At 54.8% G+C, this 19,107-nt stretch overlaps 1 protein-coding gene across 1 annotated transcript; it reads left to right on the top strand.

Annotated features, from left to right (window-relative positions):
• The first annotated feature begins 477 nt into the window (after positions 1 to 477).
• GRK3 (G protein-coupled receptor kinase 3) lies at positions 478 to 19,107 on the top strand. The gene is made up of 21 exons (XM_060681777.2): positions 478 to 657; positions 3,555 to 3,631; positions 7,393 to 7,466; positions 8,917 to 9,018; positions 9,194 to 9,268; positions 9,580 to 9,641; positions 10,286 to 10,337; positions 10,643 to 10,734; positions 11,329 to 11,428; positions 11,922 to 12,000; positions 12,243 to 12,373; positions 12,788 to 12,882; positions 13,169 to 13,276; positions 13,572 to 13,638; positions 13,987 to 14,087; positions 14,314 to 14,380; positions 14,569 to 14,664; positions 14,923 to 15,085; positions 15,406 to 15,542; positions 15,629 to 15,742; positions 16,047 to 19,107. Exons 1-21 carry the CDS (start codon positions 545 to 547, stop codon positions 16,206 to 16,208), a joined length of 2,067 nt encoding a protein of 688 aa, XP_060537760.2. The 5' UTR covers positions 478 to 544; the 3' UTR covers positions 16,209 to 19,107.

Raw genomic sequence — 19,107 nt, 5'->3', positions numbered from 1 at the left:
CAAGCGAGCCAAAGCAGCCGCTCAGCGGGTTCGGGCAACGGAGGAGGCCGGGCAGGTCGGCGAAGGCTCGCTCAGGTGCGCCTCGCGCCCGGGGCTGAAAGGGGCCGCCTGGGATCCTCCGCTCCGCCCCGCCCCTCCCGCAGCCACCCCGGGGCTCCCTCCCCGCCAGCCCCCCCCGCGCTCCGCCTCGCCCGCCCGCCCGCCGCGGAGACGCAGCCCAGCGCCGCAGCTCCAAGGACGCCGCCGCCGCCGCCGCCTCCTTCCCGAGCGGTCGGGCGAGCAGGTCGCGAGCCGCCGGCGTGCAGTCGCGCGAGGAGCCGCCGCGCCGGGCCGTTGCGCCGAGGACGATGCCGGGACGGCGGGGCGCAGCCCTCCGCAGCCCCGCCGCCTAAGCCCGGTGCCGGCTGCGCTCGGCGGGGCGCCCTCCTGAGCGGCGGCGGCGGCGGCGGCGGCGGGCGATGGGGCGGGCCGGGAAGGGCGCGGGGCGGCGCGGCGGGTAGCCGGGCGGCGTTGGGTGGCCCCTGGGCCCGCGGGCCCCGCCAAGATGGCAGACCTGGAGGCGGTGTTGGCGGACGTCAGCTACCTCATGGCCATGGAGAAGAGCCGCAGCTCCCCCGCGGCCCGCGCCAGCAAGAAGCTCGCCCTGCCGGAGCCCAGGTGAGGCGGCGCGGCCAGACCGGCGGGGCCCGACCCTCTCCCCCCAGCTTCCGCCATCTTTTCCTCTGGTGCCGGCGGGGAGGGGAGGGGAGGCGGAGGGGGAGGGGAGGGCTGGCAGCCCCTTCCCCAAGTCGGAGCATCCCTCCCCCCCTCCAGGCACCCTTCATTCACCCCCCCCATGAGGAGCAAAAAGGCCCTCCCAAAGAGCCCCCCCAGGCTCTGCCAGGCTTGTTGAACTGCAGTCTCCACCCCCCTCCCATATGGAACTTCCCCCCCTCACCCTGGGAGCATCTGTCCTTGAGCATTGTGCCCAAAAGGGGCTAGAATCAAGGGGGCTCCCGTGGGGGGCATGTGCCAGGTCTCCAGGTGGCACTGCACCCCCTCCCCAAAATTGGCCTGAGCAGTCTGCTGCTTTCAATCTCCCGCTGTCCCTTTGCGTGTGTCAGGGTGGATGTGGAGGTATCATTTCATTTGGGGGGGCTAAACTTGACCCCTGGCCGACTTTTCCTACTCTGGGGAATGTGGAAACAGTGGAGTGACCCCCTAATTCATGGTGGTCTTCTCCCTGACTTGGAACTCCTTTGGAGGCCTCTCTGGATCCCCGGATGGCCCCTGCCAAGTGCTGGCGGTGGAGCCGACCTCTTGCCCCAAGACCTGTTGGCGGGGTTGATCCCTCACGCTAAGCCATAATTTATGGCTCATCAGCGGTAAAGGCTGGCTTCAAACCCAACCTGTGAAGCTGAAACCCAACAAGAGGTCCTTGGGTGGTACGTGGGGCTCTGACCTTTGGGGCTCTCTTTTTACCACTGCCCCCGCCCCAGTTCTAGAGTTGGGGTCGTCCTCAGGGGAAGGGTCCTGTCTCTGGATTCCCAGCTAAGAGATCCATCCTGCATTCTTAGCCAGATTGTTGTAAATTTGGTGGCTGTTTGCTAAACCTGGCCTGACATCCGGCAACCAGGCTCCCTGCCGGAGCCCCGGCTGAGTGTCTTGGCTTTGTTCACTGCGGTGGACCAGTTTCCTCTCCCAAAGAAATCCGAATGGCCGAACTGTGGGATGAGCCTTGGAGGGCCCTTTCCTCAAGCCAGTCTCTGCGACGGAAGTGGGCTCTGTGGCCCCGGAGAATCCCTCCAGGAGCAGCAGAGGCAAAGACTGGGGGATTCTGGGAGTGAAGTCCGCACAGCTTAAAGTTGCAGAGGTTGAGAGGCGCAGCTGAATGTCTCATAGTTGACTCTCATCAAGAAATGAAAGAAGGAGGTTGAGGGGTTTTCAAAACTCCACTCAGACAAAATGTCCCATCTGTATTATTTATATTTTCTGCAGCAAGAGCGCTGGGTTGCTTTTTTTTCTTGCCAATCAGCAGAACAGGAGTTCTTCTGTGGCTTTTAAAAATAATGTCTATTAAATGAACATTCAAAGGTATGGCAGACTAGCTGTCATTTGGCCAGCGAGACCAACGGTAGGAGCAGTGGGCATTCCTTGATGGGAGTGGGGGGAGGTTCAGCTTGTCTGTGACAGCACCTGCTTGCTGGTGGGGAGGCCCCAAGAGTGGGTGCTGAGAAGGAGCCCTTAATCTGCTTAAGAATTGGGAGTCAGGATGGGTTTGGCTGAAATGTCTGCTGTAAATTTGCTTCTTTGCACTCTCTGAGAGGTGACTGGGAGGGGGGTGAGGGGGGTGCCTCTGGATGGCCTGGTGCAGCCCAGGGAAGAGTGGAGTCAGGCGCCCACTTAGGGCTCCCCTGGGGCACGTCTGGGGGGCACAAGGCACTTCTGCTTGGCTCTTGCAGGCTTAATGAGGGAGGATGCAGCCTTAATTGTCTTTGTTTCCTCCTCCTGCCTGATGCAAGGGAGGCTTAGAAGAAAGCATTCATTTAGCCTTGCAAGCTAAACAAGGGGTGGGCCATGAGTGAAAGCAGCCCTCTTCCTCTCAGGGTGTAGCTGATGGTGTTTGTGTTTGAGCAGCAGAGCTCACCCGGAATCTAATTCAAAGGAGAAAAATGGTCTCCCTCCCCGGCTTCCTAAAATCCCTGGCCCACATTTGCTCGTGCCTTTAGCTGCTGTTCCTCTGCCGCCACTCCGAATGAGGACCGGCCTTTAGGAGGCTATGGGAACGGACGTCCCTTGAGGAGGCTGTGGAAGGCCCTTCCTTCCCTGGGGAAAGCCTCCCAGGCCAGCTGGGGCTGGGGTGAGGAGTAGCCCTACAGAAGGGCAAACCGCACTTCAGGAAAGGCCCCTGTGTCTCGGGTGTCTTTTACACTAGCCGAGATGTGGCCCATTGAGCTGGCTGAGCTCTGCCTCCTGGAGCTGGGATGCCCCTTGCGATCTCCTGTTCCCACGGATGTCTTCTTTGCCCTGGCACCCATGGCGGCCTGGAGAGGGAAGTGGTGGTTTAGCGCTGGAGTGCAGGGAGGGCGGAGATGCTTTGCTCACCCTAAGAGTTTGGACCGTGGCTGCTCAGCCCTGGCACCAGTGGAGAAACCCTGGTTTAGGTGCCTCTTGCTCCTGCGATTGTGAGGCTGGCGAACACGAGATCGAACTCTGATCGACGAGTGCAGCTCCAGCAGGTGGGAAGAGACTTCAGGACAGGCAGAAGAAGGGAGCCTGCCTGTCTTCCGGCTAGGTTGCCTGTTCTGCAGCATCATTTTTAGGCTTTGTAATTTTTCGGTATGTCTCGAATGTTGTTCTCTTGATTGGATTAGGACAGGAGAGGATCCTTTGCAGACACCCCTGCAACCACACAAAGTGACTAGGGATGGCTTAATGAGGGACTCGGGGAGGGGGCTGCGGGGGTCTTGTGGCCCTGTTAGCCGTGCAGTGTTCCCCTCTCACAACCCCTGAGTCCGCCTTTACTCCTTCCAGAGACAGCCGGGAGTAATCCTTTCCTTCTTTCTGCCTTTCAGCATCCGCAGTGTCATGCAGAAGTATTTGGAGGAGAGGGGAGAGCTGACCTTTGACAAGGTCTTCAACCAGAAGATCGGTAAGTCTTGGAGTGAGTTGGGGTCCGAGGTCATGCGGGGCGATGCCCAACCGGAGTTGGAGGAGAAGCCGTGGCTCTGCTGGGATCACTGGGGAGCAGAGGCAAAGCCGAACCTCCAAGCACCTCAGAGGAGTGATGGTGCCAGTCTCCAGAGGCCTGAGCTTGCTGGGTGGCCCCCTCTCTTGCCCGCAACACGCACAGACCCTCGTGCAGCTGAGCTGCTCTACAGGCACTCTGGCTCAGCCTTTCTGCTCTGCCCAGCTGTGGCGGCTCCTTCGCCAGCCTCCCCCAGCAGGATGGCAGTGCCCAAACGGGCAACTCTGCTGCAGAGCCAGACCCTTGCCTGCCCTTTGCTGGCAGCGGCTGAAACTTCCTGGAGGGGGGAGCCTGCTGTGGGACTGTGGGGGTTCGTGTTGCACGGCCTTCCTGCGTGTGGGGGTGACAGGCGGTGCTTGCTGAGTGGTGGCTTTCTGGGGGGGGGGGTTCTTCCAGCAGCTCAGTTTGTGGAACTCCCGGGAAGGCTTTGCCCTTAGAAGTGTAAACAACGCCAAACAGATGCTGAATCGGAGTGTCATGCTCGCAAAGCCAAATCTCTAAGCAGGCTTTGTGGATAATCCAGGCAATTGCTCCGGGCGCTTCTCTGTATTTACTAATCTTCAAACGGGGAGATTTTCCCCATTTCAGTCTTGTTCCAGTATGATTAGATTGAGATTGAAGAGATCCTGGCCTGGCAGTGAGACGGGACCTTGAAGCCTTTTCTGGCGCACCTGGAAAAGACGAAACCTTGATTGGTATCTTAGGTCAGGTGCTCAGATTTGAAAGTGGCCCTTGCCACGGTTTTCTATATGCCGACATTCTCTAAAGATGCTTGTTTTGGTCAGGGGAGTCACTCACGGGAGAACGATTTAAAAGTTGGCTTGGACTTTGAAATGCTTATCAAGGTTTTGGCAGCTGCTTGTTGCCGATGGTCAGAGGGTGAAAAGTGACTGGTAGTGCTTAACTTAACACCTCCCCCCCATCTTTACACTAAGAAGATAGGGGCTCTTAAAAGGATGTTTTGAAAATGTGAAACCTTTTAAAATTAGCTGCTGCTTGCTTGGCCTGGAGAAGATAATCGTTCATCTTGAAAAGGCTGAAGAAGAAGCTGCTGAGCAGATTGTGGTGGTGTTACCTTGTCGGTTGTATTGGGTAGCACCACTTGTGGATTCTGGCTAGGCCCTGTTGAAGGCAATGAGGGACAAGAGGAAGGGAGGCCAGCAACACAATAGTCGGATAACAGAGCCTTAACTAGAAGCGTAATCCGAGAAAGCCAGTGAGCCTCCCTTGACTCTCTGTGGTTCTCATGCAGGTAAGAGGGAGGTGGGGGGAAGCACCTTCAGGCTTGCAAGATTCTGATGCCGCAACCTTATAAAAATGTAGCATTAGCACGCATGATGCTGGTTTCCTAGTCTGGTCTACCTTGAAGGGCTGCTAGGCAGGCAGGGACCTGTGAGCAACCCCATTTAGGAGGCCAGGTGTGGTGGCTGTAGCTGACTGGGAGCCTCTGCTGGCCTCATTGCCACGTTTTCAAAAGTTGAGTCTGTCTGTGCCTACTTGGCGGTTGGGACAACAAGGCAGAAGACACGGCCTTCTAAAAAAAGACAATGTAGAGGAAACCCGGCTGCTAAATGAAGGAAGCAGATGTGAAAATAAAATGTGTTTAAAAATAGTCCTGGCATTTTGGTAAAGGACGCTCATCGAGACTCATCTGTTGATTAATCAGCTCTCCTCCTTTCCAGACCATAGAAGGTCATAGCGGTCCAGGCAGTTCTGCCCAGTCCGTTGTTCACAAAAAGGAACCAAAGCAGGGGTGAAATCCAGCAGGTTCTGACAGGTTCTGGAGAACCGGTAGCAGAAATTTTGGGTAGTTCGGAGAACTGGCAAATACCACCTCTGGCTGGCCCCAGAGTGGGGTGCGAATGGAGATTTTGCAGTGTCCTTCTGCCACGCCCACCAAGCCACACCCACCAAGCAATACCACGCCCACCCAGCCATGCCCACAGAACCGGTCATTAAAAAATTTGGACTGTCATGATGAGCCTTGTGGTCCACCCCCTCCCCCGAGGGCCACAGGTTGCTCACCTGCAGAGGCTCACCTATGTTAGGAAAAAGGGTGGCCCATTTGAGATGACTTTTGTTTCCATATAATGTTTGTTTTATTGAATTAGCTTGTTTAATCATTGTTTTCATATTTTAGATGGGGGAGATTGCACTGTTTTCGTGTGAATTATTCCATTTATTAATATGCAGTGGATGCCTTGGGGGAGTAATCCAGAAAGACCACTTACAAACTCAGACAGGACGAATAAGCGTCCAAGGCTGGAGACCAGAAATGCTGAGGATTTTTTTTATCAAAAGGGGTCGGAGTGTTTTATTGACCCCCAGTGCAGAGAAAGTCCTGAAATAGCTCAAGGATGGAGCCCGGTGTTAATGGAGGGCAGCAGATTCTGCTAATTATTCCATCCTCGCCCAGAGATATACACCTATATTGAGAAGCCTTGCCAAGAAAATGCAGTATTTTCCCCACAAATATTTGCTTTTGCTCTGCAAACAAAGCTTAGGCTGCCCCTGAATCCATCAGCAAATGTCAGACGTTGCTTCATGGGAGCTTGGCTTGTGTCCTCCTCAGTCCTTCCCCAAACGATTCTGCTCTCGGTGGCTTTGTGTCTCTGGGGCTAATCGGCCCTGTGCAAGGAAGGGGCTTGTCTGGATGACTCACCAGGCAGGGTGACTCAACCGCTTTGATGTTGTTACTGTAGTGGCTGACGTGGGGATGGAGCCGCCGTTCGGGGTGGGCTGAGGGCAACCGGAGGCCAAAGCGCCAGGGAGGCCCCTGAACTGGCATCGCGGGGAACAATTGCCCAGGAGGGATTGCCATAGGAACGGCCTCTCGCCTCTCTCCGCTTGGAAAAAGGGCGACTTGGCAGCCGGTGGAAGCTTGGAGGGCAAGCCCTGCTGTGTCCTGATCCAGGTCATCTCGGCCACAACGGCCTTTTTCCAGCCTCAGCCAGACTTTGGGGCCAGGCTGCCCAAAGGGTTTTGAGCCAGGAAGAAGCGGCAGACTCCGTTTCATTTCACCATAATAAAAATCAAATTACTCGTTGGTCATCCTCACCCTGGCCTGGCCTGGGTTGATCTCCGCCTCTTGACAATGTCCTCCTTAATGGTTGTATTAAGAGATTGGACTGAGGATCCCTGTTGGGTGGTCCTTGGGAGCTGCAGCCGCCTGTGCTTGGTGGGGGTAGGCAGGGCCCCCTCCTTGCTTCAGTCCAAGGCCAAATGCAGAGAGAGAGAAAGGCCGGGATGTGGGTTGGCATCTCTGGGACGGCTGACAGAGGTGGCACTTCAGGCTGGCATTTCAGTAGAGATGCCCTCACGAGTCTCGGTGAAGGCTTCTCTGCGATTTATTTCCATTCCGAAGGTGTGTAGGTAGCGTTTCCCCTCCTCTGATTTCCTTCTTAACATCCCGTCTCCTGCGGAGGGAAGGTGCTTCTCCTCCTCCAGTCTGTGGCTGCCTATTTGTGGCGCTGCAGCTCCTCACAAGCTCCCAGCCATCTCTGTGTCTGTCATGGCTCTGACTTCTGGGGCCATTTAGTCCCTTTCCTGGAGGGACAGACGCGGGAGATCACAGCTGGTCCCCCGGATGGGTTTTGAGGCGTCCTGCCTGGGATCAGGTCTTCTGCTTCTCTCACAACTACGACTGGGGTTTGTTTGCCTCCTAGGATTCCTGTTGTTCAGAGATTTTTGCCAGAGTGACGTCGACGAAGGCATTCCGCAGCTGAAGTTTTACGAAGAGGTGAGACGGTGCGCCCGGGAAGCTGGGTTTTTTTTTAAAAAAGTGAAGATTTAAGGAATTGGTGGAGTAATGGCACATCTAGGCACTGAGTAAATCTGATCAGAGGACTTTGTTGCAAGGAGCAGAGATCCTCCACGCTCATCTGTGCCTCCGTGAGTCACACGGCAACGTATGTTTTGAGGAGTGATTCACCCCAGCTGTCAGGTAACGGGGGGGGGATTTCTCAGGATGGCTTTCAAGATGTTGTGTAGCCTGGTCTTGAGTTCTGCAAATGCTCTCTGTGGATGGCAGCCCCCTCCGCCCCCCCTGGAAGGCTGCCGATCGAGTCCGTTCCACTGCACCCGGTGGGACCTGCTGCACCTGTGAATTGCACGACTGGCTTCCAGAGGTCCCAGGCTTAGTTCTGGAAAAGGAGCATCTGGAGGAGTGCTGGCGTTGCTTAGAGTCGGCACCCTGGAGAATGCCAAGCGCTGACCTCAAGCGCAAAGTCCTCAAGTGCAAATTTGCGGTCTGAAGGTGTAGGAAACCCTCAGGATGTGGGCATTTTAGGGCTTGGTGTGTCCTGAATGGTTGGTAGGTGGGTTCAGGCTGTCTGCAGTGCCCTCTCCGCAGAACCCAGAGGGACATGGGTTGGGAAATGCCAGGAGGGCTCTCTGCTGGGATGTGGGCCATTCCTCCTCAGAGGTCCTTAATTACAAGCTAAGCAATGGGGTCAGCTCCAAAGGTTCGGTGGGCAAAGACGATGCAGCCGTTCCCCAATGACTGGAATCAAGCAGCCCTTCCTTGCCCCCCCCAAAAAAGCTCCTCCTCCCCATCTCTGCGTAGCCACAGACCTGATGCAAACACCGACCGGACTTTTCCATGGAAACTGATTAGAGGAATAAGCAGATGGAGCTGAGTCCGTTTTAAGCTAAGAGGCTTGATGGTCACTTGAGAGCCTCCGGCCTGTCCTCCAGAGCAAGGAGAGCTTCTAGGGTGTTCCCAAAATAGTCCAGGGCGGGTCAGAAAGGGTGGCATCATTTGGCGGGGGGGTGTCTGGCCAGACTAGCAGATCTCTGGCTGTCTGGAGGAAGAGCGTGAAAAGGTTCTTTGCGAAGGCAGCCTTTGGCCGCTCAGCTGATTATGGCCCCAGAGAGACCGGCCCTTTTAGGGTTCAGGATGTGCACCCTCCAGTCCTGCAAAACGATTCTCCAGCCCGGAGCCCAAGCACAGCAGAGTGCAGCTCTGGGGTCCGCTGGGTTAACCCCCCTTCCTTCCCTCCCTCCCTCCCTTCCTTTCAAGGAGATTTCATTCTTGAAACTCATTTTCCAAAGACGTCTCCCACCCCCCGGCTTTTCACTCCTAATCTGCAGCCCTCCCAGGGGGACCCAGAAGCGCTCCCCACCTGTGGTCAAGAAGGGGCCTTGGGAAAAGCCTGGCCTTGACCCCTTAGCCCTGTTGGGTCTTGCAGATCAAAGAGTACGAGAAACTGGACTCCGAGGAGGATCGACTCATCAGGAGCCGCCAAATCTACGATGCCTTCATCATGAAGGAGCTGCTGTCCTGCTCCCATGTGCGTATGGGCAGCTGGGCACAGGGAGGTCTGCCTCCTTGGTCCCTGGGGGAATCCGCTTGGCTTGGGGTGGTTGGGACTGAAGAGAGGCGCCCCAGTCGCGCTGCAAATGTTCTCAAGTGTTTTCTGTCCCCCCAAATAGCTGGATGAATAAATACGAGCCTTTTCCCTGCAGCCCTTTTCAAAACAAGCCGTCAGCCATGTGCAGACCCGCCTGGCCAAGAAGCAGGTCCCGATAACCCTTTTCCAGGTGAATGTGAGATTTGCTTAATGACCATTGTGATAAATCCCTGGGCCAAAGTGACTCACTGGGCAGAAAGCGAGGAACGGTTAAGATTTGGTTCCAGAAGAGAGGTGGACTCAAAGTCTAGATCAGCGTTTCCCAATTTGATAGTCTTAAAATGTATTGAATTCTGAAGCCCATCATCCTCAGCCAGTACAGACATAGCCCCAAGGGATTCCCCAGATTGGGGAAAGTTGATTTTAATCTTGGGTTTGTGGTATGGAAGCCAGTGTGGTTTGGATAGTTGCAATATTCTTGGCTTTCCCCCCCCCCCATAGCCCTACTTAGAAGAAATCTGTGACAGCTTGCGAGGAAGCATCTTCCAGCTGTTTCTGGAAAGGTAGGGCTTGGGGGGTGTCTTCCTTCTCTGCAGCCCCCTTCCCCCATGGCCCTTGGAGGTCTCTGCAGGATCAGCTCAGGAAGGAGGAAATGGCCGCTGGGGATGAGATGCTTTGCGTGTTGTGGGAGGGTGTAAGATGTAGCTCAGCTGGGGGAATCTCAGTGGACCTTCTCCAATGTGGGGCCCTTCCAGAAATCTGGGGGCTACTTGCACCCCAGTCGTTTTGTGCAAAATGAACAACCGTAACCGTTGTGTTGTACTGGGGAGGTTCTACAAAGAGACTTTTCAGAAATAAGCACTCTCTTGTTTTTTAATTAAAAACAAGGCTATTGAGTTTTCTGAATTACAGTGTTCGGTTTTTTCCCCCCTCAGGAGTTATTTCAGCACTTTTTAAAATGCATTTCAAATAGAATCTTAGGGGATTAGGAAATATGGAAGCTTGATGTTATTTTGGCAGCGGTTTTTACTGGAACCTCTCCTGCCTTTTAGAAGAAGAAGCATAAGCAACTCTTGCTAAAGCTCTGATTTTAGGAAAAAACAGCTGATCAAGAGACCTTCATAAACTCAGAAACTCATCTTAGGAGAAAGTTTTGTTTTTATTGTGGTTGTGGACTATAACTTTTCCCCCCCTTTCTTATTTCCAGTGATAAGTTTACAAGATATTGCCAGTGGAAAAATGTAGAGCTGAACATTCACGTAAGTATTTTCTGACCTTTGAGGTGTGTTCCTGGCATTTTGCTGGATGTTCTGTGCAGGTGTATAAAATCAGGGATGGGCAGAGTCGTCGCTGAGGGTTGTATAAACAACATCTACTTTAGGGGGGCTCAATGTGATCCAGAAATATTTATTAGCCAAGTACTAATTTGGGGTGACCCCACAGAGTTCAATTGGCCTTAAGTGTTCCACATGTAATTGTGCTTTGCAATGTTTTAATGTCCCTGTGAAGTTGAGCAGCTCAGGGGGTTGAATGGTTCTACGTTGTCCCCCTCTCCTCCCCACAGCTGACCATGAATGACTTCAGTGTCCATCGGATTATCGGGAGAGGCGGCTTTGGAGAAGTCTACGGCTGCCGTAAAGCGGACACAGGGAAAATGTCAGTTGCATTGCCTGCGTGTATGATGAGAGAAACGTGTATTGTCCCAGATCAAACCATTAAAAATCGGAGGGGTTGGGGGGTTACTGCCTTATGCGTTTAATCCCCCCCAGGAAGATTTTCTCTTTGAAAGGACATCTTCCCTTCTTGTTTGAGTTGTGCTTCAAGTGTGGCCCATATGTTTTTTTCCCAGTTTTTACACTGAAAGCCTGAAAAGGCAACCGGTTGCTTAACTGTGGGAAGGCTGGTTGCTCTGGAGCTGCCCGCATGGACTCACTCCTTGCAGTCAGCAGCCAGAAGCTTTGTGAGCAGGAGCCCTGTGAAGGGCACGGGGGCTATGCGCAGCTTCTGGGGAGCTCCCTTGGGCACGGCCACTGGTCAGGATAAGGCAGCCCGAACTCTGAATGGAGAACACGGTTGCTGTGCCTGAGAAGAAATCCCCGGCTTTATTCCTTTTAATTCATAAACCAGCAAATCGCAGAGCGAGTCCTGGGAGGCACCTGGGAGCAAGCGAGGATGCAGCGCTGCCCTTTTGGTTAGAAGGGAGGCCTTTGTGGCCTGGGGTGGCCTTAGCCTCTCTGTGCCACTTTTTAGGTACGCCATGAAATGTTTGGATAAGAAGCGGATCAAGATGAAGCAGGGGGAAACCTTGGCCTTGAATGAACGCATCATGCTCTCCCTCGTCAGCACCGGGGTGAGTTGCAGTGCGGGGGAAAAGGGGGGGAGGCGCTTTCTTACCCACGGTGGCTGATCCGCAGTGGACCTGTGTGGACGTACCAAGGGCTCTTGTGGAAAAGCTGCAGCCTCTTTGGAGCAGTTGGCAGGAGAACATCTGAAGATCTTCTGCAGGAATCCTGGGAGATGGTGGAGCTAGAACGCCGCCATTGGGGCCCCGGTTTGGTCAATCCATCTGGAGCTGGGCAGGCATGTCGAGAGGCAGGGAGAAAAAAATGGCAGGGGTCTTCCTCTCAAGGCCGCCCGGCCAGTCCGTCTCCTTCCATGCCCGGCTAAGGGCCTCTATCCTAGTGGGTGGGTGGCGGTCCATTGTGCCTGGGGTCCTGTGAATGGCTGCTGGATTCCCCTGCCTCTTTCAGGCCAGCCGTTCTCCCTGAGAAGGCGCAGATCTCTTGAGGTATGGGGGGGCTCTTTGCATTGTGCCAATTTCTGTCTTCCCCCCACCTTCCAAGGACTGTCCTTTCATTGTGTGCATGACGTACGCCTTCCACACGCCTGACAAGCTGTGCTTCATTCTGGATTTGATGAATGGTAAATGAGTGGGGGGGAGGTTTCTGCCTCGGTCTGCTGCAGGCCACCAAGGGGTGCGTGTGTCTCTTGGACGCGCGCAGAGAAGAAGGGCCAGGGCACAGAGGATGCCACCGCAGGGCCTCTCCGTGGTGGTCCGTGAAGGCCGTCCCAAGGACTCCAGCAGGGCAGGGACACAAGACAGCTTGAATCCGGGATTTTCCGCCCAGAGAGCAGCTGCTGAGGTTGGACCTTCTTGGCCTTAGGTGGAGACTTGCACTACCACCTCTCCCAGCACGGGGTCTTTTCGGAGAAGGAGATGCGCTTCTACGCCACCGAGATCATCCTTGGGCTGGAACACATGCATAGCCGCTCCGTGGTCTACCGGGACCTGAAGGTAACTCCTGCCGGGAGGTCGCCAGGGGGGCCGAGGCAGGGCACTGGGGGCTTTGCAGAATGCCTCCTGTGACCAGCATCGTGTCCCCGAAGAGGGCTCGTCCCGGGCACCCCTCGTTACGGCCAAAACGGAAGTGGGAAGAAAGTGGCAGGATTGTGTTGGAAGCGGCGGCTGTGACGGTGTCTCCACAGGCCCCGTTTGCCAAGGGAGCTCTCTTTGGAGCCAGTGCTGGTTAGTAGCAAAGGCTGCCAGGTTCTGGGGCTTTACAGACCCTCTTCTTGAACCGGAGCTTCGTCCATCTCCCCTCGGGATGTCCCAGCGAAGGTTCCTCCGCGTCTGCCCTTGTCCTTGTCCGGCTACTGCACCTGGCTGCTTGCCTCCCAGAGTCACAGGTGCCTCCTGGTTTCTCTCTAGCCAGCAAACATCCTTCTGGATGAACATGGCCACGTGCGGATCTCCGACCTGGGCCTGGCTTGTGATTTCTCCAAGAAGAAGCCCCACGCCAGCGTGTGAGTGGGGACGCAACACCCGCGTGTGACGTGCTGTGCAGGGGAAGCCCGCCAATGCTTCCCCATGGCTTAGACCGAGCCCTGAGTTCAGCTGACCCCCTCAGCAGCTGCCCCTGGGCCCTTTCTGTGGGCCATGCCAGAGTTGGAGCCTGGGGCCCTTTGGTTAAGGAAGGAGGCCACTCCCCCTGTTCTGCTCCGAGGGGTCGGCCCAAGCCTTGCCCGGCCCGCCGAGTAGTGGCCTTGGTCTCTTCTGCCGACCCCTCCCGTGTTTGCATCCCTTTTCCAGTGGGACTCATGGCTACATGGCTCCAGAGGTGCTGCAGAAGGGAACGGCCTACGACAGCACGGCTGACTGGTTCTCCCTGGGCTGCATGCTGTTCAAGCTTCTCAGAGGGTGAGTCCGGCCCCCTCGGGCTGGCTGAGCCTTCTCGGGTGGGATGTTGTGGTGAGGCAGGAGAGGACGTAACCTGGGTTTATGACTGGCTAAAGATACATTTCTTGGAAGGGAGGAAAGTTACTGTTGAGTCCTCCAGGAGACGAGTAGCTCCGTGTTAATGTATAAGATTCATCATTTTCCCCCTCTGCCCTGCTGAATCCCTGTGTGTGCCTCCTCCTCCTCCTCCTCCTCCTCCTCCTCCTCCTCCTCCTCCTCCTCCTCCTCCTCCTCCTCCTCCTCCCTCTCCCTGCAGGCACAGCCCTTTCAGACAACACAAAACCAAAGACAAGCACGAGATTGACCGCATGACGCTCACCGTGGTAAGTGGGCTCGCAGGGAAGTCGCCTCGTACGTTCCGTGTGTGGCCTGCTCAGCGGTTTCACCCAGCAGCTTTAAAGACGGGAACAAAATAAGCCAGCAGCAAGATGCAGTTCACTCCATTGTATTCTGGGGCTCCAAAGCTTTTCCTCCAAGGAAATCCAGATAAAGCCACGGGCTCCACCCTGGATGTGCTGCAGCTTCAGTTCTCCCACCTTGGGGAAGGGGCTTTGGAGGGGGGAGTTCGACCCTGGAAGCCTTGCGGTGCACTCCGGGCTCCACTGTTGCGCTCGGGAGATCCGCGTCGCAGGGGAGGTTCGGGTCCCAGAGCGTCTCTGCTTTCTTCCCAGAATGTGGAGCTGCCAGATTCCTTTTCCCCCGAACTCAAGTCTCTCCTGGAGGGGCTTCTCCAGCGGGATGTCACGAAGCGGCTCGGCTGCCAAGGTGGTGGGTGAGTCCCCACTGGACAAGTGGAGGAACAAGGACTGTGGGAGTCCAGTTGCCTGCCTGTCCTGTCAGGTGGATCCTGGCACTGCGATTGGATTGGATTGGATTGGATTGAAGAGATCCATTTTTCCCACTGCCGGGCTGAATGCGGCCATTCAGGGTAGGAGATGGGGCAGCTGTGAGGCTTTGGGGCTATGAAGCTCAGTTTGCGTTTGTGCTTCATCCCGCAGTGCCCAGGAGGTCAAGACTCATCCTTTCTTTCAAGGAATTGACTGGCAGCACGTTTACCTGCAAAAGGTGAGCCCAGCGGTGGCCCTTCAGTGTCAGGTACCCCGTTACCCGAGATCCTGAATGAACACTTTCCTGGTCCCTGATTGCCGAATCTGAGCCCGATTGCTAAGACCTGGTTTATGTTGGAGCTTCCGATGCCAAATAGATAAAGGCCCGGATTTTCCTTTGTAACTCTGCTCTCCTTGCTTTGCCAGTACTCCCCGCCCCTGATCCCCCCCAGGGGAGAAGTCAACGCAGCAGATGCTTTCGACATTGGCTCCTTCGACGAAGAGGACACAAAGGGAATCAAGGTGGGCAGGGGGCGGCCCCCTTCTGCAGGTCTCCGCAGCCTGTCTGGGGGCGTCTCATAAAGGATAAGGCTGGTACGGCATTGGGCATCCGCTACTACCTCAGGCTTACGTGGTGGAATGAAGACTGTTTAAGGCCAGGGGGCCTCTTGAGGGCTGGCGTGCCGGTTTGCTCCTCGATGTACTGCGGACGAGCTGCGTGTCGCTTGCAAACCAGGGGATGGTTCTGGAAGCGAATCCTTCCTCTTCTCTCCCTGCCAGCTGCTGGATTGCGACCAAGAGCTCTACAAGAACTTTCCCCTGGTGATTTCTGAGCGCTGGCAGCAGGAAGTGGCCGAAACAGTGTTCGAGGCGGTGAATGCCGACACGGACAAGGTGGAGCTGCGGAAGCGAGCGAAGAACAAGCAGCTGGGCCATGAGGAAGGTACCCCTCGGCTCGGCTGCCCCAAGGACCAGGCTGCCACTCTCCATGGGCAGGGAGGGCCACTGAACTGCCTCCTGCCCAGGAATGGAGCTCTTTCCCAGGAATGACAAAACTGTAACTGCTGGGCTTCTTGGCCAGTTGTGCGTTCCTTAAGAAGTGTATGCCCAGCCTTGGCAGTGGTTCTCTCACTGGGCAGTGTCTGGCACCCCCGCCTCAACTCAGGGTCAGCCCATCCCAGCCATGCCAGCTGTGGGGGTTGTCCTGAAGGGAACCCTTCTGTCTTCCCCACTCATGGCAGCTTCCCTTCCCCCCCCCGCCAGATTACGCTCTGGGGAAGGACTGCATTATGCACGGCTACATGCTGAAGCTGGGGAACCCCTTCCTGACGCAGTGGCAGCGGCGCTACTTCTACCTCTTCCCCAACCGGCTGGAATGGCGAGGAGAAGGAGAGTCCCGGGTGAGTGGCCCCCCACCCCCCGCCTCCCCCTGCCTGCCCTGCCTGCCCCCAGGCTGGGCAACCTCTGGATTCCTTTCGCCCCTTAGCAAAACCTGCTGACGATGGAACAGATCCTGTCGGTGGAGGAAACGCAGGTCAAGGATAAAAGGTGCATCCTGCTCCGAATTAAAGGAGGGAAGCAATTTGTCCTGCAGTGCGAGGTAACTGGGGTGGGGAGGGGGGTTTATTCCTTGGGAGGAGCTGTGGGGCTCTTACGCCATCAGGAGGTTGAGCTGCTGAGACAGTGACACCGTTTCCTTCCCTTGCCTGACCTCTCAGCCTTGTTAGCCAAAGAGCAAGTTGGGTTTGTTGGAGAAGAGCCACAGTTTGGGGTGGAGGCAGCATCCGATAGTTTGCGCGGCAGAATTGGTGGGTTCGCTCTGTCCTGGGGGAGCCAATCCTCCTGGGGGCTGAGTGTCGACGATCTCTCTGGTGGGAGCTGAAGCCTCCTCTGCTTCCCCCTAGAGTGACCCTGAGTTCGTGCAGTGGAAGAAAGAGCTGACGGACGCCTTCACGGAGGCCCAGAAGCTGCTGCGAAGGGCCCCCAAGTTCCTAAACAAGTCCCGTTCTGCGGGGGTGGAGCTCACCAAGCCCCCCCTGAGCCATAGGAACAGCAATGGCCTGTAGCGGCTGGTGGGGAGGAGACCGGCTGGTGAGCCCTGCTGCCCCAGAGCCGGGTCCTGCAAAGGGCAGGGGCCAGGCAGGGAGAAGCGCAAGGGGCATGCGCTCGGCCAGGCGATGTGGCCCAAGGGAGATGCTACTGCCCGGCCTGGAGGAGCCCAGCCATCTGGCCCTGGCATCGTGGACGGCTCCCGCCTGCTTCGTGTTTCGGCCTGGGCCAGGGATGGCGCTCTGGACTTTTGGGGCACAGTAGTGCTTCCCTGGCTGCGTCCATCTGGCCGAAGAGACCTCTGGGCCTCCCTGGGGCCCTTCACACACAACGATCAACTGAACTCGACATGTTTTCTGTGGCTTCCAGTTTTCTGCTGCTGCTGCTGCTGCTGCTTTTCGGCAAAAGTGACTCTGGACTCTCGTTCCGTCTCCCTCACCGGCTGCTCTGCCCGTCCTGCCAGTGTCTGCCGTGGGCTCTGCTTCTCTGACCTTGGCTTGGACTGGTGCAAGTAGAAGTAGAAGCTGGGGAGATTCGGTGATTGTGCTGCACTTGTGTGCGTGTGTTTGTCTGCCTGTCTTCCTCTTCTCACACCACTGTTGCCAGGGAGAGCCACAGGATGAATGCCACGGTGACTCCTGACTTGGTGGCACTTTTAAAAAACACTTTAAACGAATCCAGTAACTAGAGGTGGAGCATGTGAACACTGGACTGAGCCTGCAGGCAGCTAGGTGGCCTGGCTCAACTCTCCTGCGGTTTCAGGGTCTGTCCTCCTGATGCGTCCGTCCCCTCGCAGCTTGGTCTTGGGAGCCTGGGGTCTATTAAGGAAGGGGCTCAGAGCAGCTTGCATTGGCAAGCCCAAGGACCCTTCCTCTCCTTGGGAAGGCAAACTTGGAACTCCCTTCAGCAGGGTGCAGTTGGTAGCTGTGTACACCTAGCTGCTCGCTTGTGGCAATTGTGAAAGTTTAAAAAAAGTTGTTCTTGCAAGGGGCCACCAGAGAGACCCCGAACTCTAGAATTGCCACATGGTTTGAGGGTGAATTGGCTGGTGTGATGGCACCATGCCAGCTCTCATCCCCCTCCCCCCCTCCACTTTTGCTTGGGTTTAGTGGAAGTTTGTAGTTCTAAATCCCTCTTTATACCAGATGGGATTGGAAAATGCTTTCCAGGGGCCTCTGCAACACCCCTATTGCATGTGTGCGTCTGCTGGCCCTGAGCAACAGAGCCACCGGCCTCCCCTGCTCTTCTGTGTCCTGGAGGGGCTGCAAAGGAACGGGGCGGCGGGGGAGGGGGGCGGGATGATGAAGCAGGGGCCAGAGGGAAACCAGCTTTTCTTTGCCTCTCGTGGTCACTTCAGGCACCGGAGAGCCCTTCAGTTGAAGAGCTGGGCTGTGTTTAAAAGCTGAAGGCTCTTTGTGAGTTTGTATTTTTAAACAAAACTGACATTACAGTGTTTGTTCAAGAACAGGAGGGGCCCCCTTTGGTCATCAGCTCCGTGTCGGTCCAGCTGGCCAGGAGTTTGGCAGCCTGGCGCAAACCAGGCAGGGACTCCCTTCCCCTCCGGGCTCGGCTCCCTCGATTCCTTCCTTCCGCCAGAGAGGGTCTGTCAGGTGGTGCTTTCAGGATGCGTTGTCGCTGGGTTTTAGCCACATTTCAAGGGTGGTTTTTCTCCCCCAGAGAGTTTTGTCAGGCGGAAGAGGCGAGTTGGTTGCTTTTAAGGGCCTGGGGAGAACCGGAAAAGGCTGTGCTGTGCTGCTGAAGGCCCTCATCTCAGGGTGGCCCAGATTAAGCCGTTGTTCAGATTAGCCTAGATATTTTAGGGGTGTGTGTGTCTGTGTCTGAGTGTGTGTGTGTTCATTCCAGAGGCAGCTGAGAGAGAGAGGTGATCAAGCTATGGAGCTTCAGAGCTGTTACCCTCCAGGTTGTCTGAGAAGTTTGTGTTTTGGGTGAAAATCCCAGTTCGGCTGCTGCATATTCACTCTAAGCCATTTCATTTTCCCCGATGCACCGTGGGTGACGGGGTGTCTGGTTGCATTTAAAACCCCAGGAGGTTGGGCAAGAATTCCTCCTCCTTTCATAGCTGTTAAATAACAGCGAGGGGCCTCATAGAGGCATGCTTGATCAATTATTATAATAATACGAATTATTATCAACTTACTAATGCTAATTAGTAAAGAAAGCATTTCCTTAGGGCATTTGATTGGTGGAAGATGGGAAATAAGTTCTGAAAATTGCAATTTACAGTTTTCCCCCCTTTGGCAACGCGCTGCTATATTAGAGATCTGTTTTAGAGCACCTTAACCATCTTGAATTACGATATACGCATACTCTCTTCGAACTCTGCTGTAGAGAGAGAAGAACTTCTAGTTAAAAACAGCTAAGAAATGTTGGGACGATATACATTTTTGGAGATCTTAAGATTACATTGCTTACTTTCAGTATTACACAAAATGGGAGAAATATATCTAAAAACACTGAAAAATGTATGCATATCCAAAAGATCATAGAAATTTTTTGTGCCTGCTGTTATATTCCATGATGTAAATATTACGTGGTTTAGCACTACTGAATATTAGAGCATCTAATAATTTGTTATTTTTTTAAAGTGTTAAACTAATAATCAAAGTTTTATTTTGGTACAACATTAAGTTACTTTTATCTTCAGAAATATTTTTAAAAATCTGAGAATTATGTTTTAACTAAAAGGCATTTTCATGTTATTTATTTTTAAGTCTGGACACCTTGGTTTATTTAATTCCCTGTACAATTTTTTCTTCATCTTCTGTACGTTATTTAAATAATAAGGATCCTTTTCCAGTTGGGTTCAATAACTTTTTATTACAGTTTTCATAAACTTGCTTTCAAGCTGGATTTCCTTTGTCCAACCATCCCCAATAAAACAAGTTCAGAGAAAAA

Source organism: Pantherophis guttatus, chromosome 17 (assembly GCF_059756535.1).
Source record: "Pantherophis guttatus breed Tessera chromosome 17, ASM5975653v1, whole genome shotgun sequence".
NCBI lineage: Eukaryota > Metazoa > Chordata > Lepidosauria > Squamata > Colubridae > Pantherophis > Pantherophis guttatus.
This window is presented reverse-complemented; position numbering and strand designations above follow the sequence as displayed.